This window comes from Sminthopsis crassicaudata, chromosome 1 (assembly GCF_048593235.1).
Source record: "Sminthopsis crassicaudata isolate SCR6 chromosome 1, ASM4859323v1, whole genome shotgun sequence".
In the NCBI taxonomy this organism is placed as follows: Eukaryota; Metazoa; Chordata; class Mammalia; order Dasyuromorphia; family Dasyuridae; genus Sminthopsis; species Sminthopsis crassicaudata.
Window position 1 is genome coordinate 329,588,130 of NC_133617.1, and position 25,646 is coordinate 329,613,775.

A 25,646-nucleotide genomic window follows, 5' to 3' on the forward strand; every position below is an offset into this window, starting at 1 on the left:
CACAAATACTTCCTCCCAAAATTGGAATATTTCTTGGAAACAAATAAGCAGTATAATGAGATATTTATCCTTTCACAATTTAGATAAAAACAGAACATATTTTAAGCTCTAAATGATGGGTTTGATATGGTCATGCCTAGAGGCAGGAGGAATATACTAGATTATCTTTTAAGCTTCCCTCTACCTTGTTATCTGATGATTACAAGCTATAACTCTGGATATTTAAGCTGAGTTGAATGAAATTGATTCTAATACAAAAGAAATTTATCAACTTGGATTATTATTATTATTTGTTAACCCAGGTTGAACGAATTGATCAGTTTTTTACTGTTGGCGGTTTCCATCACCTCATGTTTTACTATCAAGATGTGGAGGCAGCAGAAACAGGTAGACATTTTTAATATTGTATGTCTCAGAAATGTTTTCAAGATTATTAAAAAAAAGTTCTCTGTAAAAAAAAGAAGAGCAGTATGTGAACAAACTATGCCATTTATCTTGGAGTCAATATTATGTTCTGTGATATGCATAGAGGTATTTGTATATCACATTTCTGCTTCAAGGGGTTAAGAAAGTCATGTCCAGCTTTGGTCTGGATGAATTTCTCACTAGTTATTACACTTGTGTATAACCTTAAACTAGCTAATTAACTTCTGTTAGGCTCAGTATCTTTCAAAATGAAGGAGTGGAACTATATGGCCTTTCAGGTCCTTTCTAGTTCTAAATATATGATCCTTTGATGCAAAGACAAGTAAAACAGATAACCTTTTTTATTTTGAGCTATTTTCTTTCATTTATTGAGCTGTGAGAGTGTTATGTACAGAATGAAGTCCTATAATTATGAAAATTGATCTTTCTTAAAAATTAGGTTATTCTCTTAATAAATGATTTCAGAATTTAATACACTTATCTGTGGTTTGTTCACTTATAATTCAAGTTACTCCCTTAAATTCAGTAATACTCCATAAATTATTTTCAAGACATTTAGAATTATCTTTTTCTATGTTGAATATCACATTACAATATATTTGTGCAGATTATGATATAACTTAGTCATGAGAAATTCAATCATTTTTATATAAGAAAGATTCACAAATCTTTATTTGGATCCAAGATCTGCTTCTAGCATATATGTGATTCTATTTTTAAGCAAATTGTACTTTTGTAAAAGTTATACTGTGCACATAAATGGGCATATTATGATTGCTTTGGAAATGCCAAGCATATCCGTGGATTTTTATTACTCTTTATGAATGCTTTTTGCAAAAAAATTAAATTAGTTATTGCTTTTTGCCTATGCTATATGCTTAGATTTCATAATCTGAAAACTAGGAGAATCACCCATGCAAACTGGAAATAATTGGCATTTACTCAGGCTTATTGATCTAAAAGTATTATGTTAAGAAGGTTCACTACATTTTTAGAGAACTTAAAACTAGATGGAAAGTTTTAATTTGTATATTTTCCAGGAAAGAATTCCTATAGGTATGGTAGCTCATTGCTTTTATGATTTTTTCCTTACTCATCAGTTTTGCTATTGTAACATTTCAACAATATATAGACCAATGATTATATTGGTATCGTATAAACACTGGTCCCAAGATCTCTGAGACTTGATTTATAATATTCAAGAATTGTTCATTATATTCTGGACAACTTGGTGATCAGTCTACTCCCTATAAATTTATCTAGGCTTGTTCTTGAGAAGTTCGTCATACTCAAAATTTTTCTGCTTAATAAAACTTTGCCAAGACTCTCCTCCACTGGGACAGCTTTCACTAACACAAGTTTACCTCTCACACCATGATGAGAAGCAGAGGGGAACTTTGTTGTAGCATACTTTAGCAGCTTATATTTTAAGATAAGCACAGTTTTTTTCTGCATTAAAAATGAGTAATTCTAAGGTCTAAAACTCCTGATGCTATTTTTTTTTTTTGCAGGACCATGCTATGTGCCTTTTTACTCCTTCCATGTACTGCCATTGTCTAAGCAGCATTGTTTGGCTCTAAGAAACATTATTTGGCTAAGTTTAGCATCTTTTGCCTTTCCTTTTTGTATTTGCTCTCATTCTTCAAAATATTCTACAAGAAAGAATAGGATAAGAATTGAAATTTGCAGTTTTAAGAAATGGCCTAAAAGAGTTTAAGGAAGATTGTACTCACCAGTTACTATCTTTGTCCACAATAATTCTTGTAATCCATTGAAAAGTGGAATTTTTATTTGAATCTATAAATTTGGAGCAAGATAAACTGTTTTCATTTTCATTTGAACTAAATCTAGCACTACTTTGAATTTGTTAATAATTGTTAGGGATGTTTTAGACCTTAGAAGTTTCTTCAATCTTCTAAAAAATAATTTTTTAAATGAACAAAAATACATTTTATTCCCCTCTCCCCTACATTCCTCCAATAGGAAAAAAAATCAATCTTTTTCCTACAAATATGCATAGTCAGACAAAAAATTCCTTCACTGTTAATGTCAAAAAAGTCTTATGTTTCCTTCCAAGTTCATCATGTGTAAGCATGCATCATCATTAGTCTTTTGGAATCAGTGTTGATTATAGCTCTAAGTCTTTCAAAGTTTTTGGAATGTATATTGTTCTATTGTTTCTGCCAATAACATATGAGTTCATATAAATCTTCCCAGGTTTTTCTCAAATCATCTTTATCATAATTTTAAAAATGATTTTTAAAATTTTATAATTATAACTTTTTTTTGACAGTACATATGCATGGGTAATTCTTTATAACATTATCCCTTGCACTCACTTCTGTTCCAATTTTTCCCTTTCTTCCCTCCACCCCTTTCCCTAGATGGCAGGCAGTCTTATACATGTTAAATATGTTATAGTGTGTCTTAGATACAATATATGTGTGCAGAACTGAATTTCTTGTTCTATCATAATTTTTTACAATTTCTCTCGGGTGCTATGCCACAATTTGCTTAGCTATCCTCCAATTGATGGGGTTCTTTATATTTTTTAATATTCTATGATTCTGCCTACATAAAATCCAGCAGATAATAGGATATATTTTAGTAATTGTTTAGTAATAATAATTTAGTGAAATTTAGTAATTTCTGGTTTCTACATTTATTTGGAAGCTTACTTTTCCAAATTCACTTTTTTCCTCTTTTGAAAACTTTATTTTAAACATTCCATTCTTTTAAAATTTTGATTTCTAGATTCCCTCCTTCTCACATCTTCCACATTCACAAGAGGTAACAAAAATCAATTTTACATATAAAATTATGCAAAGCATTTAATACTAGTCATATAGCAAAGCAAAACAAAAAAGTTAAAAAATATTTCAATTTGCATTCAGAATTTATCAATGCTCTATGGCATTTTTTCATTATGAGTTCTTTGGAATTATCCTATGTCATTGTGTTGATCAGAGTAACCAATGGTATCCCAGTTCTTCTTACTTCACTTTGTATCAGTTCATATAAGTCTTGCCATGTTTTTTTCTGAAAATATCTTTCCAGATCTGCACCATCTTGTCATTTCTTATAGTATAATAGTATTTCATCACAATCATGTGCCACAACTTGTTACAGGCATTCATTTGATAGATATCCTTTCAATTTCCAATTCTTTGACACAATGAGAAGAGCTGCTATAAACATTTTTATACAAATAGGTTGTTTTGCTTTTTTTGAGAAATCTCTTTGGTTTGTGGATCAAGTAGTGGTATTGCTGGGTCAAAAGGTAGGTATAGTTTTATCATTTTGGGGGGCAGGTCCAGATTGTTCCCTAGAGTGGTTGGCTCAGTTCACTATTCTACCAACAGTTAATTAATGTACCTAATTTCCCTTTATCCCCTCCAACATTTGTCATTCCTAATAAGTGTGAAGTAGTAGATGTTTTAATTTTCTTTTTCTCTAATCAATAAAAGATTTAAATAAAATTTTATATTACTATAGATGATCATTTTTTCTTTTGAAAACTATATTACTTGATCATTTATCAATTGGGAAATGGCTCTTGTTTTTTATTAATTTGACTTAGTTCCCTCCATATTAAAGAAATGAGACTTTTATCAGAAAAATTGTATTTTTTCTTATACTACTTCATTTCTAAGGTATTTTTAAAAAACCAGCATATTATAATTTCCCTGATGATCTCTTTTTAAATTAGATTTGCCCCTGGTTTTTTTTTTTAATTGAACATAAGAAATTCTGCTCCAGCCTTTCATTTTAACTCCATGCATGGCTTTGTATTACAAGTATGTCTCTTGTACATATTGTTGCAATCTTGTCTTTAATTCATCCGGCTACCTGTTTTTTTTTTTTTTTTTTTTTTTTTTTTTTTTTTTTTTTTAATGAATCAGCTCATCTCATTCACATTCACAGTCATGATTTGTAAGTGTGTATTTTCCATCATTCAATTTTCTTCTGTGGCTTCTTTTTCTTTTTAACCTTTCTTTTCTCAGAAGACTGTTTTGCTTCTGATTACTGCCTCCCTTAATCCACCCTTGTTTTTATTACCTCTTCTCCCTCATATCTCTTGGTTTTTTTTTTTTTTTATCCCTCCTACCTATTTTATCATATAGTTTTCTATTCCCAACTTAGTATGTATGCATATTCTTCTTTTTTGAACCAATATGGGTGAGAATGAAATTCCCATTATCCCCATTTCTTCTCTGCTATAAAAGGTCTTCCTTGTCTATCTCTCTTATATGAGAAAAATTCCCCATTCTGTATCTCTCTCTTTTCCTTTCTTCCAGTGCATCCTTCTTTTGAGCCACTAATTATTTCTATTTTTATTTTTGGAGGTTTTCCCATTTAATTAACTCACCCTTGTGTCCTCTGTCTATGTAGTCTTCCTCTAACTGCCTTAATAATAAAGATTTTAGGAATTACATGTATCATATTCCCATAAAAGAATGTAAACAGTTTAACTTTTTTGTATCCCTTATGATTACTCTTTCATGTTTACCTTTTTATGTTTCTCTTGAGTTTTCTGTTTGAGTATTCTATTTGTCAATTTTTCTATTCAGCTCTGCTCTTTTCATCAGGGAGGCTTTGAAGTCCTCTATTTCATTAAATATTGACATTTTATCTTGAAGAATTATACTATTTTGCTGCATATATTATGTTTCATTGTAATCATAACTCCTTAGCCTTCTAGAGTATCATATTTCTATCCTTCTGCTCTTTTAATATGAAAGCTGCTAAATTTTAAGTGATCATGACTGTGACTCCATGATATTCTTTTGGGCTATTTGAAGGAATTTCTCCTTGACTTGGGAGCTCTAAATTTTAGCTATCCTATTTGAAGGAGTTTTCATATTGGGATCTTTTTCAGGAAGTTGAGTATTTTATTTTATTTTATTTTTTGATGAGACAATTGGGATTAAGTGACTTATCCAGGGTCACAAAACTAATAAGTGTTAAGTATCTGAGGTCAAACTCAGGTCTGTTTTACTCTAAGGGAGTGCTCTATTCACTGTACCTTCTAGCAGCTTCTTGGTAGAGTTTCAATTTTTATTTTATCCTCTGTATTGGGGCAGTTTACCTTAATAATTTCTTGAAAGATGATGTCTAAACTCTTTTTTTGGATCATGATTTTCATGTAGCCCAATAATTCTTAAATAGTCTTTCCCAGATCTATTTATTATCTCTTCCAGATCTAGTTTTCAAGTCAGCTGTTTTTCTAATGAGCTATTTCACATTTTGTTCAATTTTTCATTCTTTTGACTTTATTTTATTGTTTCTCATTGTCTTATGGAATCATTAGAATTGTCCAATTTTAATTTCTTTGTTATTATTTCCATTTTTATTTTTAACAATAACTTTTTATTTTTCAAAATACAAATAAAGGTAAGTTTTTAACATTTACTTTCCAAAACCTTGTGTCCCATATTTTTCTCCCTCTTTCTCCAACTTTTCCCTCTCCTAGACAGCAAGTAATCCAATATAGGTTAAATATGTGCAATTCTTATAAACATATTACAACATTTACCATGTTGCATAAGAAAAAAAAATAAGATCAAAAAGGAAAAACAAACAAACAAACAAGCAAACAACAACAACAGCAAAAGGTGAAAATACTATGTTGCAATCCACATTCAGTCCCTATAGTCCTCTTTCTGGATACAGATGATTCCTTTCATCACAAGTGTATTGGAACCGGCCCGATTCACTTCATTGTTGAAAAGAGCCAAGTCCATCAGAGTTGATCATCATGCAATCTTCTTGTTGCTGTGTACAATGTTCTCTTGGTTCCACTGACTTTACTTAGCATCAGTTCATGCAAGTCTCTCCAGGCCTTTCTGAAAGGATCAGAAATAATTTCTGATCATTTCTTATAGATCAATAATATTCCATTACATTCATATACCATAATTTATTCAGTAATTTTTCCAACTGATGGGCATGCAATCAGTTTTCAGTTCCTTGCTACTATAAAAAAGGCTGCTAAAAATATTTTTTTGCATATGTCAGTCCTTTTTACTTTTTTATATCTTCAGTATTCAAATCTAGTAACAACACTGTTGGATTAAAGAGTATGCACAGTTTTATAACTCTTTGGGCATAGTTCCAAATTGTTCTCCAGAATAGTTGGATCAGTTTACAACTCCACCAACAATATATTAGTATCCCAATTTTTCTACATCACCTCTGACATTTATCATTACCATTATCCTGTCATCTTAGCCAATCTGAGAGATATGAAGTGGTATCTCAGAGTTATCTTAATTTGCACTTCTTTAATTAATAGTGATTTAGAGTTTTTTTTTTTCCATAGGACTATGGAGGGCTTCAGTTTCTTCATCTGAAAATTGTCTATTTATTCATTCATATCCTTTGATGATTTATCATCCAATTCTAATTTTTAAGGAATTAGTTTCTTCAATAAGCTCTTTTTTTAAACTTCTTTTTCCATTTGTCTAATTTTTCTTTTAAAGAAGCTGTTCCTTTAGTGAAGTGTTATCTTTCCTTTATCATTAGGCCAATTTTGCTTTTCAGGGTGTTATTTTCTTCAGTATTATTTTGTGTCTCATTTTTCCAAACTATTAGTTCATTTCCACAATTTTTTTCATTTCTCTTACTTCTTTCCCCAGTTTTCCCTTTACCATTCTTATCTCTTTCTTTAACTCAGGAATTCTTGCTGTCTTTGGGGTCTATTAGCATAATTCTTTGAGGCTTCTAAGTTTATGTTTTGGTCTACTATACCAATATTAGTCTTTTATGGTCAAGTTTTTTATTGTTGTCTGCTCATTTTTTCAGTTTGTTTCTTGACTAAGAACTGTATGTTAATGTTGGGCTTTGCTTACTGGGACTTGGGGAGATAACTGTCCTAAATTTCAGGCTTTTTTTCTGAGCTGTTTCTGAGCTAGTTCTGGGGATTCTTGAAGTTTACAGCACTTCCAGGGTGCTGTTATTCTGGGAGAGATGTGATCACTGCTTTACTAGTCTGTTCTCTAGCCTTTACCCAAATACCACATATTCTACCTGTCTTCTCAGCCTTGCAGTAGTGACCAGATCCCATGCTCTCCTATGGTCACAAGTTCTAGTATTTTTCTTACTCCTGGCACTATGAACATGGCCTTTGATCCCTTTTGATTGATTCCAAGAGCTTCTTTCCATCCACTCTAGAACAGTTTACCACTCAGTAATCATTTGCCCCCAATATCAGCCAAGAGTCCCCTTTATTGTTTTTAAGACTAATTGTCAGATTCCCTTACTGTCTCTATCTGAGAGCTCCAGAAACTCTTGCTTTTGCTACTATTGCAGCTGCTTCCAATGCTTATGCTTAGTATTTTTGCTGTATTTTGGGTCTAGACCCATCTGAGTGTTAAAGACTTTTCCTATGCACCTCCTAATCTGTCTTAGACTATTTAAATATCTCCATCTGACCTTTTTGTTGGTTCTGCTGCTCCACAATTTGATTTAGGAATTATTTAAAAATTTTTGGAAGATAACATTGGGAAAATTCATCTGAGTCTGGGCCTGTACTGTAATTTTGGCTCCACCTCCTTAAGATAACTTTATAGTAAACAAATCAACCCCTTAAATTTCATTTCCAAGAGAGATTAATGTTTCTTATGTAAAAGTGATGCTATATTAGATTGTGATTAAATTCCCTATGCAGTTATCTCTAAGTTCCGTACCAGTGATCAAATCTTAAGGCCACAAGGGTATATGTATTCATAGTGAAATTTACATATATAAAAAGGTTCCTGATAGAATTTCTCACTGTAGATTGCTAATTAAAACTCAAGGGCCTGTAATCATGAAATTTCACCTTTTTTCAGGAAGTTGGGAAAACTTTTTACTCTGTTGGTGTGGATCTTAAATATACTGAATAAAAGGTCAATTTTAAGTCTTGGGTAAAAATCGCTTTTGATATCATTGTTTCATGACTGAAAACAAGACACTTAACCTCACCATGTCCAGGGCTCTGAGACTTGAGGCTGAATAGTAGTTGCTCATCTGCATTGAAAAGAGAGCTTTTTCCCCCCACTGAGAATTCCCTTCACAAATGAAATCAAGGTCAAGACAAAAAAAAAAAAGCCTCACCAAGTATCTATTCCATAGTAATATCCTTAAGAACTTCCAATATATGTTTTTAAATATAGGAAAGAACTTTAGATAATACCATGAAATGTGACAAGTTATACTCTCCAGGATAGTTATCTATGTTACCTCAAAGTAAATAAATTAACAATCATCCTTAATTACTTAGAAATGCCAGTTTATAGGTCATTGAAAAAATAAAGTAGAAAGTGGACACCTAAATTACTTATAAGATCAGGTTAGGATTAAGACATTAAAGATATCCCAACTTGTGATAATTTAATCTTATTCAAATACTACAATAACTTTATTATCTCAGTGATTTGGATTTTCTATTCAAAGGTATAGACTCCACACCAGTTTGTGTCTAGATGTGTGTCCATATCTTCTCATAAATTTACCACAAAGGGTTTATTTTACCAATTCAAGCACAAGAAACATCATACTCATTTTCTCCTGATATTGCCAGGAAGCTAGTATCTTTAATATCAGGATATGTAATAGCCAGGGAATGGAAGAATGACATCTGAACTGGTGTTCTTATCTTCAATGCTGGTTCTTTAATCACTCTACCATAAATCCAGAAGAGCAAAAAATTGTTTCACTAGAAGCCAATGAAATACTTGGGCTATTTGCCATTTGTCATTCTTTACCTTCCACTCTTGACTATCCTATCTTTTCCTCTTGCTATATATTTATGTTATTCCTATTTTTCCAAACTCTTTCCTTAACTATATATTATAAGCTTGCTATTAATTAATCCATTAGATCTTCAACTCTAAGGATTTTGGAAAGAAAAATATTTCATTTTTGCAATTCTGTGCTCAACATTAATCTTTTTTCCTCTAAGGGAATTATTTTCTTAAAAATAAATGTTACTTTTCAAAAGGGATTTCTATATTTTTCTGTTTCTTTGATTTTTGTTGTTATTTTATAATTTTAAGTTGTATCTTATCCTTCATGACCCCATTTTGGGTTTTCTTAGCAGAGATATTGAAGTGGTTGCCATTTCCTTCTCCAGTTCATTTTACAGATGAGAAAACAGAGGTTAAAAAGGATTTCCAGGGTAACACAACTAGTAAGTGTCTATAGAAAGATTTGACTTGAGGAAAATATCAAATTGGGAGAGTTGTTTTCTCACCTTACCTCAATCTAATTTTATACTTCTTTGTTCTTAATAATTTTTTTCTATCTACTTCAATACGCTTGAATTTCAAGCTAATAACTAAAGGTAGTTATCTGTCAATAACATTTGAAAGGAGCTATTTACTGATATCAAATTCTCTGATTAGGATATATTTTTTTCTCTTTAGGTCCAAGTATCATTTGAATATTGCGGAGAAGTACCTTTTGGATTCTTATTAGGAAAAGCTGATAGACTTGAAAAATTTTGGAGTTGGAAGAGACTTTAGAGATAAGCCCAATTCTTGTATGGCAGATACAAATTACTGGGCTTGATCACTTTATCTTATCCCCTAAATCTAGCCCTTTGTTTCTTTCTTCTCTGTGTGATATCAGTCATGAAGTCCATCCCCGAAGCCTTTTCAGCTTCATAGAACCTATTAGATGTTCTCCTTAGTTTTTATGGCCTCTGATAACTCATACTCACTTCTTTGCCACAATGAGTAACATGGTTGGGTTTTTAGTAGAGGATAAAGATACACATAGGGATTAAACACATAGGAATTACAGTATTACAATTAAAGATACTTTAATATCATTATATTCATGATAATGCAAACTAATGAAAATATTTTCTTTTTTTATTATTATAGCTTTTTTATTTACAAGATATATGGATGGGTAATTTTACAGCACTGACAATTGCCAAGCCTTTTATTCCAATTTTCCCCCTCCTTCCCCCCATCCCCTCCCCTAGATGGCCGGTTGACTAATATGTTGACCATATGTTACATATGTTGAAGTATAAATTAAATATAATATATGTATACATGTCCAAATAGTTATTTTACTGTACAAAAAGAACTGGACTTTGAAACAGTGTACAATTAGCCTGTGAAGGAAATCAAAAATGCAGGCAGAAAAAAATAGGGGGATTGGGAATTCTATGTAGTGGTTCATAGTCATCTCCCAGAGTTCTTTCACTGGGTGTAGCTAGTTCAATTCATTACTGCTCTGTTGGAACTGATTTGGTTCATCTCATTGTTGAGGATGGCCACATCCATCAGAATTGTTCATCATATAGTACTGTTGTTGAAGTATATAATGATCTCCTGGTCCTGCTCATTTCACTCAGCATCAGTTCATGTAAGTCTCTCCAGGCCTTTCTGAAATCATCCTGTTGGTCATTTCTTACAGAACAATAATATTCTATAATATTCATATACCACAATGGGGCATCTAGGTGGCACAGTGGATAGAGCACCAGCCTTGAATTCAGGAGGACCTGAGATCAAATTTGGTATTAGATACTTAACACTTCCTAGCTGTGTGACCCTGGGCAAGTCACTTAACCCCAGCCTCAAAAAAAAATTCATATACCACAATTTATTCAACCATTCTCCAATTGATGGGCATCCATTCGGATGAAAAACTATTTTCAATAACATTTGTAAGCTTTTAAGTTTTCAGGAGAGAATTTACTTTATGTGATGCACTGGTTACTCAGAGCCATGGTTCAAGTAAACAAACTTTGTTATTAAGCATAGGTTCAAGTAAACATACTTTCTCTCCCTTTTTTCTTTTCAAGGTTTGTTCATTGACTTCTGGTAAAAGCAGATCACACCCAAGTTCTATGGGTCTGAGGAATCTCTTTCTAAAGCACAGTGGGGATCCCTATCCCCAGTGCTTCCTACCTGGATCAGGTCAATTCACCTGAACTTAATCTGTCACAGCATTATAGGAGCCTGTTCAACAATAGAGGCTTGCATATATATTACCACATTTTTTTTTTCCCTGTAAGCTCCTTCTAGGGTAAAATTCTTAACATGGGATCATTAGATTTCTTTCTGAATTTCTGGAAATCTGTTAACTTGGATAAGAAATAAATGACACATTCATTTTTTACCAGCATCTAATGGAATTTTTGAAATTACAGATTTTTTATCTCACATTACTACTGAAAATCGAGTGATGTTCAACATGACATGCATATTGCTTTGTCTAAGGCTATATCATAGTTTAATGTTCTGATTTAAGTAAAGAAACAATCAACTTTTTTCTGATATATCTTTAAAAAATCCCTTGAACTTGCTTACATTTTAAATTTATTTTATTTAACATTAATACAACATATATTAATCAACCGCAATTTAAAAAATAACTGCATTTCAATATAACTTGTTTCCTTTATAACATGTTATATTGGAAAGGAAACCTTGTTTTCTTTCCTATGTATTTTGTTTTATTTATTTACGAATTATTCTGAGAAGTCACAGATTTCATGAGACTCCTGAAGGGGTCAATGACACAAATTTTTTTTTTTAATTTTTTTTTATTCATTTTTCCAAATTATCCCCTCCCTCCCTCCACTCCCTCCCCCCGATGGCAGGTAATCCCATACATTTTACATGTGTTACAATATAATCTAGATACAATATATGTGTGTAAATACCTTTTTCTTGTTGCACATTAATTATTAGCTTCTGAAGGTATAAGTAACCTGGGTACATAGACAGTAGTGCTAACAATTTACATTCTCTTCCCAGTGTTCCTTCTCTGGGTATAGTTATTTCTGTCCATCATTGATCAACTGGAAGTGAGTTGGATCTTCTTTATGTTGAAGATTTCCACTTCCATCAGAATACATCCTCATACAGTATTGTTGTTGAAGTGTACAGTGATCTTCTGGTTCTGCTCATTTCACTCAGCAACAGTTGATTTAAGTCTCTCTAAGCCTCTCTGTATTCCTCCTGCTGGTCATTTCTTACAGAGCAATAATATTCCATAACCTTCATATACCACAATTTACCCAACCATTCTCCAATTGATGGACATCCATTCAACTTCCAGTTTCTAGCTACAACAAAAAGAGCTGCCACAAACATTTTGACACATACAGGTCCCTTTCCACTCTTTAGTATTTCTTTGGGATATAATCCCAATAACAGCAATGCTGGGTCAAAGGGTATGCACAGTTTGACAACTTTTTGGGCATAGTTCCAAATTGCTCTCCAGAATGGCTGGATTCTTTCACAACTCCACCAACAATGTATCAATGTCCCAGTTTTCCCACATCCCCTCCAACATTCATCATTATTTGTTCCTGTCATCTTAGCCAATCTGATAGGTGTGTAGTGGTATCTCAGAGTTGTCTTAATTTGCATTTCTCTGATCAGTAGTGATTTGGAGCACTCTTTCATATGAGTGGAAATAGTTTCAATTTCATCATCTGAGAATTGCCTGTTTATATCCCTTGAGCATTTATCAATTGGAGAATGGTTTGGTTTCCTATAAATCAGGGTCAGTTCTCTATATATTTTGGAAATGAGACCTTTGAATGACACAAAAAATTAAAAAAAACTTTTGTTCTAGGAAATATCAAATCTTATATTTATGTCAAATTTGTATGAAGAAAAAATACTGTTTTTGTTGATTGAATTGAATTTCTGCATTTCCAGGACAAGTTGGCACTCCAGGAGGAGGGTTAAATCTTTTTACTGGAAGAGTTAAGAAACCTAAAGTATTTGTGACTGAAGGTAAAGATGTTGCTCTCACTGGCTTATGTGTATTCTTCATCAGATCATCTCCTTCCAAAGCCATCACTCCTGAGAACATCCATCTGGTAAATGGTCAAGATCCATTATTTACTCTGAGTTTATTACTTAGATCATATTTCAAAGTGATTTAAAAGATTTTGTAGTTGAGACATCTATGCAAAACTACAATAGCAGAAATTTTGAAAGAATAAGTGGGTGGAAGGAGAAAAGTTTGTGGTATCAAAATTATATTGAGACAGAAACTTATTTTTTGGAAATTTCATTTTTGTCTCAATAACAGAAAGATAGATGTGGATGCATATTACTATTCTGTTAGTAATGATTTTTTTTCTTTATTACAGCAGCAAAGAAATATATTTAGGGTTAGTTGTATAAGAAAGTAAAGAGATAAAGAAGAAAGGAAGAAAAAAAAGTAAGAAATAACTACTAAAAATTCCATAAATTTAATTGGTAGCCACCTAAAATCAAGTGAAGATTTCCAGCATTTCAGCTGTGGAGGTGACTTCAAAAGAACCATTTTTTCATTGTGCCTTAGTAGACTTTGTATTAAGCTTTGTAGCAATTTTTTTTTAGATTGTAGACCTAGATGGTCTTCATGTTGAAACTTATTTTATGAAACCTTAAGCATGTTATTTAACTGCACTGGTCTTAGTACCTTATCTATAAAATAAAGGGGTTCTGTTCAATGACATTTAATGTCATTTCTATTTAAAAATCTATAATAACCCTATGACAATGATAATGAATTATTGTGGTCAAAACAGTTCAATATTTCATGTTGAACTTTCCAGTGATTGCAATCTCTGAACTCATGTGACATTCGTTGGCTGAGAAAAATACAGTAAAGGGCTAAATGCATATTCAAAGTTCCAGTTTGATTGAATTTATTGGACTTTTTTCAATTCCCTTGACAAATAAACTTTGGGAAACTAGTATCATCTCTATGCTACCATGAATTAATGACATACAATTTAAATGGAACATTCCTTAAATTTTTTTCTTTTCAGATAATTAAAATTATTATTTTATGTTGAAAGATTAGACTATATTTTAATCTAAAACAACTATTTTTCTCCTCCAGGAAGTTTGTTTCAATATGTTAGATGGTACCAATGGGGGTCTTCTAAAAAGTGTGGAGCATTTGTTGTCAAAAATCTTCATTCCATCAATCAAGGCAATGAACAGTGGCTGGGGTGAGCTAGATGGTCTCCAAAAAGCATCTGATATTAAGAAGGACTTCTTGAATTCTCTAGAGGGCTTTGTGAGTGTCCTATCTAGTGCTCAGGAGAGCTTAAAAGAAAAGGTAAGAATGTACAATATGTTCCTTAAAAAAAAAAAAACTAAAACAATTACTGATCCAATGAAGAAATTAAATTCTTTATATTCTGGATTGTGTGAATCATCTTTAATTCCAGTATGATTTAATTGTATAAAAACTTATTAAGAATCTTTCAAGGAAGTTTTTTCAGACTATCAGATAAAACTAGCCATAAGTCTTCTTTGGCATAATTAATGTTTTGCATGTCCATCAATTGTCTGACAATGATTTAGAATTTTACTTAATACAACATATTTCTGAATTAAAGGGACAAAATTTCCAGTGTACAATTGAAAACTGTTGATATAATGACATTCTTTAGTCCATATCTCACTATTCATACAATAATCTCTCTGTCTCTATCTTTGCCTCTTTCTCTGTCTCTCTGTCTCTGTCTCTCTCTGTATCTTTCTCTCTCCCACAAACTCATATCCACACCCACAGCTCTACACTCATATACCCAAGAAAGAACTAAAGGAAGAAGAAATGACAGAAGCTATTTCCAAATAGTCCTAACAAAGGCATCAACCTTTTTCATCTATGATCATAAACTTTTCCTTTTTATGTTCTTATACTCTAGACCTGGGGGAGGGAGATTTCAAACGTCAGGTGAGATCTGTGGGGTAGAGCAGTATTTCTCTAGGGAGGATAGTTACCTTAGTGACTTAATCTCTATGTCTGTGTTTTTGTTTTCCTATATTATGCTAGGGAAAAAAGAATCTCATGTGGTGATCTATATTCTAAGCTGCTGGAGGTTTCAAGGCACAGTACACACCCATGGTCAAAACCTTCTTAACTTTCCTCTATTGTTTTGAGGGTGATTTTCATAGCTGTTTGAGGATTTCTATAGAAAAAGACCTATGGGACCTTGGCAAAACAAAGTAGTGGTAATACTCCATAGACCAGCAAACTGCAGTAGATTTTTCATCAATGTGAGACTTCTACCTTGTGTGAATTCATATGAACTCACATATGAACTCAACGTCAGTTTAATGCATACCTCATAAATTCCATCTTTTCTTCAAATTGACCCTTTTCTGAACTTGTAGATACTTGCCACTAGTGAGAGTGTTTTAGTTTGGGCTGGGCTTGTTGTTGGGAGTGTGGTGGTAGAAATATGTGATCATGGTGTTTAACATTAAGATAGACTACTACCCACCAGCTGAGTCCATTAACCATTAAATCTTAAGTTAATTAACCTTTGGAAAACTGCAAGGGTTGCTGTGTAAGGTAAAAGGCATAACCCAATATTTATACAGATCATAGTGGCTCTGGAAAGCTATCTTCTATTCTTCACTTTACCCTCCTTGGAACAAATTGTATATGCCTCACAGATCTGATTCAGTGAGTATAATCCCCCCCTCCTTGTTGGCTAATTTAACAATCAGTTTTCAGTGTTAGTTTCTATTAGTCCCAGATGATAATAATGTTTAGGACAAATCCTTTAATTTTTTGCATAGTTGAAATAGTATTGGGCTAGTGAGGGTGATGTGGAGGGCATGCATTGGCCATTTCTAGTTATTTTTTATAATTTTGTGCAGAATTACAATCTCTGACCAAACCAACAAGTGCATCTGGCCAATTAAAACGGATTCTTTCAAGCCTGCAGCAATTGCACAGCTTATGTGGGTTAACTTCTTTGCCTTTACAGTACTGAAAAGATCTCCAGAGACTTGATACTGAGAAAGAAGCAAAGGAGCATCAATAAAGCAGCATGTCTGCTAGAGTAAATGCTTATGACAGTGCTAGGGGCTAATCATGACCTCATCTGAGTTCCACAAAATGGTTTTGTATTCTGCTAATCAACTGACATCTAGCATTATGGGGAAAAGGGAAAGCATAGATTGTACAAATTAAGGGTAAGCCTTCTCAGTGCCCACTTACTTTGGTCCAGGGGGATTTGGTCTACTGAATCTAGAGGACAGATAACCATTTTATTGTTTTGACTGTTACCAATAGATATGAAATTTGTCTTTAAAAAACTGAGCATACAAAGTTTACAGAACACCTCACCCTATCCTGCACCCAAAGTCCACCAAAATAGATATTAATATGGATATATGGATTCTGAGGGTCATAGGATAATTAATTAGGAATTGTAAGGGATCTTAGATGCTGTCTTGTCCAATTCCCTCATTTTACAGCAGACCTATTGAAGTCAAATGATTTGGTAATGTCAGAGGAAGAATTTGAACCTGTCAAATTAACAAGTATTTATTAAGCACTAACTATGTTTCAGGCTCTGTGCTAAGCTCTGGGAAAAAAACTAATCAAACACAAAGTCCCAACACATTCATGGTCTTAAAGAATTCATAATCAAACGGGAACAAAGGTTCTCTGACTCTGAAAGGACTATAGGGATTTTTTGACCTAGATATATTATGGGGTAGTGTGCCAATGTGTGTGTATAATTATATATATATAAATACATACACATACCACATGTATGCATATATGTGTTTGTGTATTTTATGTATATATGTCTGTGTATTTGTTTAGACCTGTGATTTTATCAATATAAGAAATTCATTATAAGGAGACTATTTCCCTTCTATTGTGGCTTGGTAGTTTCTCTGTAACTTGTGGTTTCAGTGAATTTTCTGGGGCAGTGAGAGGTTAAGTGTTTTGCCTAGTCACACAGCTAATACATGTCAGAATTGGAAATTAGAAATTGAAATTTTGGATTTTAAAAATGGCTTTCTTTGCTGTTATATCTTTGACTAATCAGATCTGTGGTCTTTATCCTGATGTAGTTTCTCAATGGGTCTTACACGGCCTGAGTGCTTAGTTGTGCTAGACTTGGTATCTTCTGTGTTATACAGGCTTATCCTTATCATGAATTGAGTAGGTATGCTAGGAGAAAATTCAAAGGGGAAAGGGGTAGTAGATCTTTGGGTTTGATTTAAAGAAGGATTAGATATGGACATGGTACTTAATAATGTATGGCAATTTGATGGGTACCTCTACCCAGACCAATTCACCATAGATAGATATGACCAGGCCTTCTAAAAACATATCCCAGAAGGCAGGGGTATTCCATGACAAGTCCTGGTCTTGTATCTGGAGTGAAGTGATATTTTTTTGCTCTAACCTCTTTTTCTATCTGAGTTGGTGAATCAGTAATTAGTAATTTGGGATTAAAGAACAACCTCATGGTTCTTCTTGAGCTGTAGGCAGAACCCACAATGGCTAACAAAGGGATTGTTTCTAATGAAGTAGGAGTGTCAATAGAGGATTGCTCCTATAAGGTAGGTTTTAACAAAGACTACCTTGGCTCAGACTGTGGGAAATTCCTGAAGGTAGGGGGTCCATAAACAGTTTCTATTTAGCCATAAAGCTAATGGCCTCCTCTGTCCTCCCTACCTCCAGGAATCTAGAGGCCTTACTGGAGTAGGAGCAGAGTAGAAAAAAATTTATTTTGCAGTGATTGAGATACTCTCAGAGAGAAATCAGTCTCTAAGAAGTCCTCTCTTAGGTAATTTTGACTCCAAGTTTAAGTGAGTTGTGGTAAGTAGGTTGTGGTTTGAAGTGAGACAATACTATTAGATCTCTGTTGCCAGAGTTGTGTAGTCAACCCTGCATCATTTGCTAGCCAATAGGGACCAATTAACAGGGACAGAAGGAAACAACAACGGTAGGGGAGGAAGGAGTGGCTCAAGTCTTTGTCTGAAAGAATGAATATAATATGGTTGCCAGTAAAACCATGTAACCAAATCAACAAATGAACAAAATTCTAAGTAGGAGATGAATAAGCAGTTGATGACTCTAGTTTAAAGCTTAGCATTCAGGGAAGATACACTATGAATTGGAAGAAAAAACACTCATTTCATGAAAGTTTCTTTTATACAATTCAGCCACATTCCTTCCTTTATTTGCTCAATTGGCTCTGCTTAGCTTCTACAAAATTATTGTCTTGGAGTTTGTTTCCTTAAATGCAAACAGAACACACACACACACACACACACACACACACACACACACGCTACCTTCAACCTTCCAAAACCCTTTTAAGCAGATTAATCATTTTGGACAATGATTCTTCTAAAATATGTTATACCCTCCCTTACTTCCTCAAACAGAATATATTCAACATCATTTAACCTTTAATGTGTTTTTAGAGCCATTGTTATTAGTCTCCATTTGTTAAATTCTGGGCTCAACTCATTGGTTATTCACAATGATCATATACCAATGTGTCATCTCTTTAGGTTTTTTATCCAAGTTTACATAATTTTCTAGCAAATGGGCATTCTCCATCTACTTGTTAATTTATATTCCATTTGTTAAGATGGAATTCTCTTGATTGAGTATGTTTCTAATTTATGAGATTTTGCAATGTTCTGGGACAATGCAATCAGAAAAATTTCATCTACAAACTAGAATATCTGAAATGACATTATCTAAAATGGATTGTATATGGGATGTAATTTGTGATAATAATATGTTTCTTGGCTAAGATACATCATGCTGTTTAAAATCTTACTTGATGTTTTTAATCACAGATTCATTGAATAAAATTGTTTCTGTTGTATTCTAAGAATCTTGTTTGATTTATATATACATACACATATACAGATAGATATGGATGATATCTTGCTGGCTATCTTAGGAGCTTTAAAAGGGAATTCTTATTTTTAAATGTCAATAAACAGTAATAACAGTGGAATCTTACATTCTCTGAACCTTTTGGTCAACTGTAAAGATGTAGTCTGCTGGAGAATGTTTTTTTTTTTTGAAAGGCCTGTTTCCTCTTAACTATGTTGTAGAAACCTATGTAGATTATTTTAGTGAAGATTTTATGGAGATAGAAAGAATTTCTGAAGAATCAATTCCTCAGTCCCCTCAAAATTGTCTGATTTCCAGCAGAGACCCACTCTGTGTGTGTTTGCTTTGCTCCAGCTGTTTTTCCCACTTTTACTTTATTTTTTTCATTTTTTGTCTATGTATATTATAAACTATTAAAAATCTTTTCTCAAAAGAGTAAGTTATCTGTCAATAATTGTGATAGATTTAAAAAAATTTCCCTTTGTTATTGTCTTATTTTTGGTTTCATTCTTAATGTTCTTTTAATTATCTGATTTAATTGAAGGTTTTAGTAAACTGAGATTACATTAACAAATTAAATAGGACCAAGAAAGCATGTAACAGATCTTTGCAGTTATTTAAACATGTTGTACTAATCAAGTCCCTTGGAGATTCTCATGGTAAAATGACAGTAGATCTTGGCTTTTCATTTTTTTGAAAAATTACTCATTCTACAAATCCAGGTTAGTCTCCATTTTAAAGTTTATAGTCTTTAAGATTTGGCGATGGAATTGAAAGATTAAGTAACTTTTTCTAACAGACTCGGCCAGTATCATAGGATAATAGATTTGGATCTGGAAGTAACCTTAGAGGCTATTTAGTTCAACCAATTTATTTTACTGTTGAGCAACTCAAGATCTTATCACAGTAAGTAACTTAACTATAGTCATATATCCAGAGCCAGAATTTTCTCCATTTTACTTATGTTATAATCAAAATTAACTGTGTCCCTGTTCTTGGAGGCAGGATCGTCCTGACTCTATGGACCACTTCCTCTCCACTAGCACATACTGCCTCATAGACCTTAATGAATAAATCAGTATTGTTAGACCTTTTAAAGGAGCACTGACTTTAAATTGCTCTATATTTAGCATACAAAGTAAAGTGGGAAAATTCCAATTCCAAAAAATTTAAGTTTTGAAAATTGAATTTTAATAATATACATTTCCAGTGAAACTACCAGACAATTCTTTTTGGGAAAGTTTTTTAGAAATTATCTTTAATAATGATAGAAAGCAAACATTGAAAGTACAGAAACATGTTGCATGAAATTTCATTTTAGCTGAAAGCCTGGAAGCCGTGGCCATTTTATTTTTCCTTTTCCTTAACATAGCAGTTTTCCTCCTCATTGAAGTAAAACTCACATAGAAGCTTTTTTGGTTTGAGATGCTATCAGAATGTGGCTAGACAGTTATACCCCAACCTTAAGGAGATAGATTGTTAAATCAAAAGAGATTTCTGAGCCTGTAAACCTTTTTCAACTCTTTTTTATTTTGTAATATATTAGGATTGTTGGTTCATTCTGGACCACAAGATGCATCTAATCTTAAAAAAAAAAGGAAGTGGGAAGGGGTCTGAGACTTCATTGGTATAGGAAATTCCCTTAATCGATGCAGATCATGATCTTCTCTGCAAAGTCATGGCCTTCAAGGTTGTCTAAAGCACTAAAAGGTTGAGTGGCTTATTTGCCCAAGGTCACACAGGCCAGCATTTGTCTGAGGTACTACTCAAACACTGGTATTCCTGGCTCCAAGGGCTGAATCTTTATCTACTATGTCATTCTGCTTTTCACAAAGAAATTTTTCTTTTGAGATCATATTTCATTTCTCTTTTTGTGCAGGTAAATCTCCAAAAATGTGAAATATTTGATTTAAAAACTTTGAAAGACCCTGTGGATTATATATCTACAGCTAACAACAGTGAGACCTTGGAAAAAATAGAAGGCTGCATGAAAGTGTGGATCAAACAAACAGAACAGGTAATTTTCAGATGTACAGAACATTTCCAGAGTCTATAGTTCTAAAACAATACCTCAAAACATAGATTAGATAAGTTATTTATATCATTATACAATAACTTAAGTTCTTTTAAAAATAGATTTTTTTAACCACTAATGGTCCTTATATGATAAAAAAGGAAAGATTCAATTTATTTTTCCTTAGTATTAAATTAAAAGCATAAAATAGGACATTGTAAGAAAGAGAATAAACATCCATATTTATGCATATACTTAGAGAGCTGCAGAGGTTTTTTTCTGAAAGTACCAAGATACCTTACTTTGTCAAGAGATAGTTGAAGTTATGTTTGTAGTCTCCAAATAATTTTTTTTCCTAACTGTAATGTCTGGACTAGCTCTCTGGAGGATCTTGGTACCAGCTAAATCCTTGATTGTAGGTGAGGAGTGCAGAGGCAGGAATCACATGGATGGTCAAACATGGAGTTCATTTATTCCAAATTCTCTCAGCTTTATATTCCCCTAATATCCTTAAATAAATACAGCACACTGTGCATGTGCTAACTATGTACTGCACATTCGGGATCACATAAACAACTTGCTATTGTATGCAGATGTTTCTTTGCCACTTGATAAAACTCTACTTTAATTACAACACAAGTTGTCACAACTCCTGACTTCTTAGGAAGGCTGAGAGCCCTTAGTGGGGGATGGGGAGCCAAACCAGACACTGTCAGCAGGGTTTATTTTACTGGACCAAAGAGTCTTATACCTCACCTAGGGTTCCTGACTATCTGTGGCCCTCTACACCTAACTATTCATATGTTTTCTTGACCAAGATTTGGAAACTAATGCATATTATTAGAAACATCTAATGGCTGTTAAATGATTTTATGGTTTAGTGATTCTTGTTTCTTTTATTTCAAGACTGCATTATTGACACTTTAGTGAACGGCTGTCATCCACATCATACTAATGTTAACATTTATCTATTACATAAATATATGTCTATATAGTATCCATTTTAATCAGTTTGTTCCATTTTATATGTAAGATATTCCTTATCTAATTAAAGGTTCTTGCTGAAAACAATCAACTCCGGACAGAAGCAGATGACCTTGGGCCAAGAGCAGAACTAGATTACTGGAAGAAGAGACTTTGCAAATTTAACTACCTTTTAGATCAACTGAAAGGCCCGGATGTGAAGGCAGTGTTGGGAGTGCTTGCTGCTGCAAAATCAAAACTTTTGAAGGTTCTCAGCTGTTTTTTTTTCTCATTTATAGAATTTGTTGTTGTTCAATTATTAAGAGTCATGTTCAACTCTTTGTGATCCCATTTGGGAGTTTTTGGCAAAGATACTGAACCATTTCCTTTTCTAACTAATTTTATAGGTGAATTAACTGAGGCAAACAGGGTTGAACCATTTCCTTTTCTAACTAATTTTATAGGTGAATTAATTGAGGCAAACAGAGTTAAATGATTTGTCCAGAGTCACAGAGCTAGTAAATGTCTAAGACCAGATTTACCTCAGGGAGAGGGGTCTTCCTGAGTCCAGATCTGGCATTGTATCTAAGGTTCCACCTAACTGCCTATTTATAAAATAGAAATGGATAATTTTTCAAATTGAATTATTTGTCCATCTTTTGTGTTTTCTATTAATTAGGATTCTAGTTTAGCATGGTGGCACTCACCTATAATCCCTGCTATCACTGAGGCTAAGATTGACAGACCTCTTAAGATCTGGAATTCTATGGTATTAGGCAACCTCACCAAGTTTGACATAAATATAGTGAACTCTTGGTAAGCAGGTTGAGTTTCTTAGGAAAGACAAATCGATTCAATCAGAAACAGAGCAGATCAAAGTTTCCTGCAGATTACAAATAGGGTTGGCTTATCCCTACACTTACAGCCTGGATGAGATGGGGATATTCAGCCTTAAAAAAAGATCATAGAAAAGAACATGAAGTCATTAGACATGTAGAGAAAAGATTATAAAGTGGAAGTTATTGACTCAGTGTATATGTAACATATATTATTGTTATTTGCGTGATTAATATTCTTTCCATTTTATATATATATATATATATATATATATATATATATATATATATATATATATATATATATATATATATATACCCTAGCCAATATATGCATGTTTCCTATATAATACAAATTGGAACTCATAATAGGATACAAATAATTTTATAATATGTTGATGTCATTTATTACTATAGGCACCAACATTATCAGCAGAATTTATTAAGTATCAGTTTATATGTGGGGTGTGCTTTACTCAGTACTGAGAAAATACTATAAAATGGATATACACAGAAAAGAGAATGAGTGCTAGCAATTCCATTCTTGGGATCATCCTAAAATGATCCTAGTAAGGATTAGATGCAAGCACATCTTTTGCTTCTAGAAGATGCTGGGCCATCAAGGGAAGAGAGAAAGATATGTTGGGATAGGTTAAAGTAGAATGGACAGAAGAGATGGTTTTTGAAAGGGTCTAGTACTATTTTAGCATTTAGTCCATGTTTGCAAGCTGTACTCATGGTATGATAGTTTATTTTCACTCATTGAAAGTCAATCAGTTTATGTGCTAGAAGATATGGGAGGCTGTCTATTTTTTTTCTCATCCTAGTTTTTACCGCAATGATGAGGGAAACATAGAGAGATCAATTTCTTTCTCTAGTCTTTCAAAATTGAGATTTTTTTTTTTACCAACTATTGTTTGATAGAATGTATACACATATATAGGAAAGGAGATAATTCTCAGTAAAGTACTCCATGTTAATATATTCCTATTTGTGAAAAAAAATAGTGATAAGTAGTAAACACAATAAAAATTGGGGCTTTGCAAATTAACTCAGAAAGTAAGAAAGAAGAAATAGAATATTTAAAGAAGCATATGGTGAATTTGCTGCATAGCATCATGAAGAGATGTAAAAACACAATGCATACTATATGGCCGTGTTCTTCTGACAGTATGTCTCCTGGAATTAAAGTGTCATTGTACAAACTGTTCAAGCAAGAACAGAAGGGCTATGAAGCAAAAGTAAGCAATTCTGTATCACCAAACTAGGAACTCAGCTGCACTCACAGATGCACACACAAGTAACTATTTGCTTCTCTATTTGTGCACATAACTCCCATTAGTATTAAAATGAGCATCAGAGCTATAGATTCTGAGAAGCTAATAGAGCTTATTAACTTTGTTTTGGGATAGGATATAACTCTTTGTTGAAGTTCTGTGCCCACATATTTTAATCTTAAGCTTATAGAAGAGTTGCAGATATGAGAGAATGAGCAAAAAATGTCCAAGTATGAGTTTTCTTTTTGTGTTTTGCTCATCACTGCTGTTCTGTAGAGTTCTATAGAATAATCATGCAATCATTTTTTTCACCGAGCAGATCATGGTGTATTCCCAAATGGTATGTTTAACATAAAATGTCTCAGTAAAGTTTCCTTTCTAAACATGGTCCAAATGCCTAATTTGTTTATCATTATGGAAAAGTTCTTCACCGTTCTGAGTTTAGTCCTTGAGTAGAGTAGAACAAACTGGCATGCTGATACAAGGAAATTACAATGAAATGATTTCCATAGCAACAGTGATATTAGATTTTTCTTTATTGATGTCCTCATGATTTTTTTTTTTTTTTTTTTTTTTTTTGTGGCTTATGCTTAGACTTGGCGGGAGCTGGATTCTCATATTACTGATGCAGCTAATGAAGCCAAGGACAATGTCAAATTTTTGTACACACTTGAAAAATGCTGTGACCCCTTATACAATGGTGACCCTGTAAGTAAAGCACTTTTTCTTATTTATTCAAGAGATAAAATTTCTTATACTAACTGCAATGAATACAGATTTCCAGGTCACAAGTTTTATAGGCAGTTCTTTAAAAATTAATTTTGTCTTCTAGGGAAAAACAAACAAAACTCTCTGCCTAGGAATTTAGCTATTTAATATTGTATTTTAAATGAATATAAAGTACATACACACAATGTTTCCATTTTTAAAAGTAATTTATACTAAGTGATATGTGTTTAAATTCAGTTTTGAGTAATGCATAGATCAGCAGTAGAATCAGGAAGAAGTGGGTTCAGCTTCTAGCTTTGACACACAGCACAATGATCTTAAAAAGAACATGACATCTCAGTGACCTCAGTGAATTTTCTAAGATCCCATTTTGTATAGTTTCAGGGAAAATTCATTAACCAATTTGTTTTATTCACTCATGAAATAGTTATTAAGTGCTTGCCCCAAAGAACCCTTATGGAGAATATTAATTGTTATGTTCCTCAATTCCTTTAAGAAGAATTAATGCTATTTTCACTGGAGGACAAATAGTTATATGTCTTTTGTATTGTGCCTTTAGCTGTATATTGTAGGAATACAACAGGGTTGGTAAAATGATCAACAATAAGCCAAGGAATATGAACTCTTTGAGAAAAGGGGCTGCTTTACTTCTCAACTTTCCTTGGCAGTTAGCATAGTGTTTTGGATTTGCTAAGTGCTTTATAACTGCTCTAAAAATAAACAAAGAAAATAACATATTCATACATTAATTCATAGTAGATTATT

General features: G+C 32.9%; 1 protein-coding gene across 4 annotated transcripts in view; it reads left to right on the forward strand.

Moving 5' to 3' along the window:
* Positions 1-25,646, forward strand: part of DNAH5 (dynein axonemal heavy chain 5) — a 392,301-nt gene that overhangs the window by 124,533 nt on the left and 242,122 nt on the right. For all 4 annotated transcript variants that reach the window (XM_074279122.1, XM_074279119.1, XM_074279121.1 and 1 more), the window contains exons 3-8: positions 303-387; positions 13,101-13,264; positions 14,281-14,502; positions 20,942-21,079; positions 22,131-22,307; positions 24,747-24,860. In XM_074279122.1, the coding sequence (XP_074135223.1) occupies positions 303-387; positions 13,101-13,264; positions 14,281-14,502; positions 20,942-21,079; positions 22,131-22,307; positions 24,747-24,860 (900 nt within the window). The remainder of the gene's footprint in view (positions 1-302; positions 388-13,100; positions 13,265-14,280; positions 14,503-20,941; positions 21,080-22,130; positions 22,308-24,746; positions 24,861-25,646) is intronic.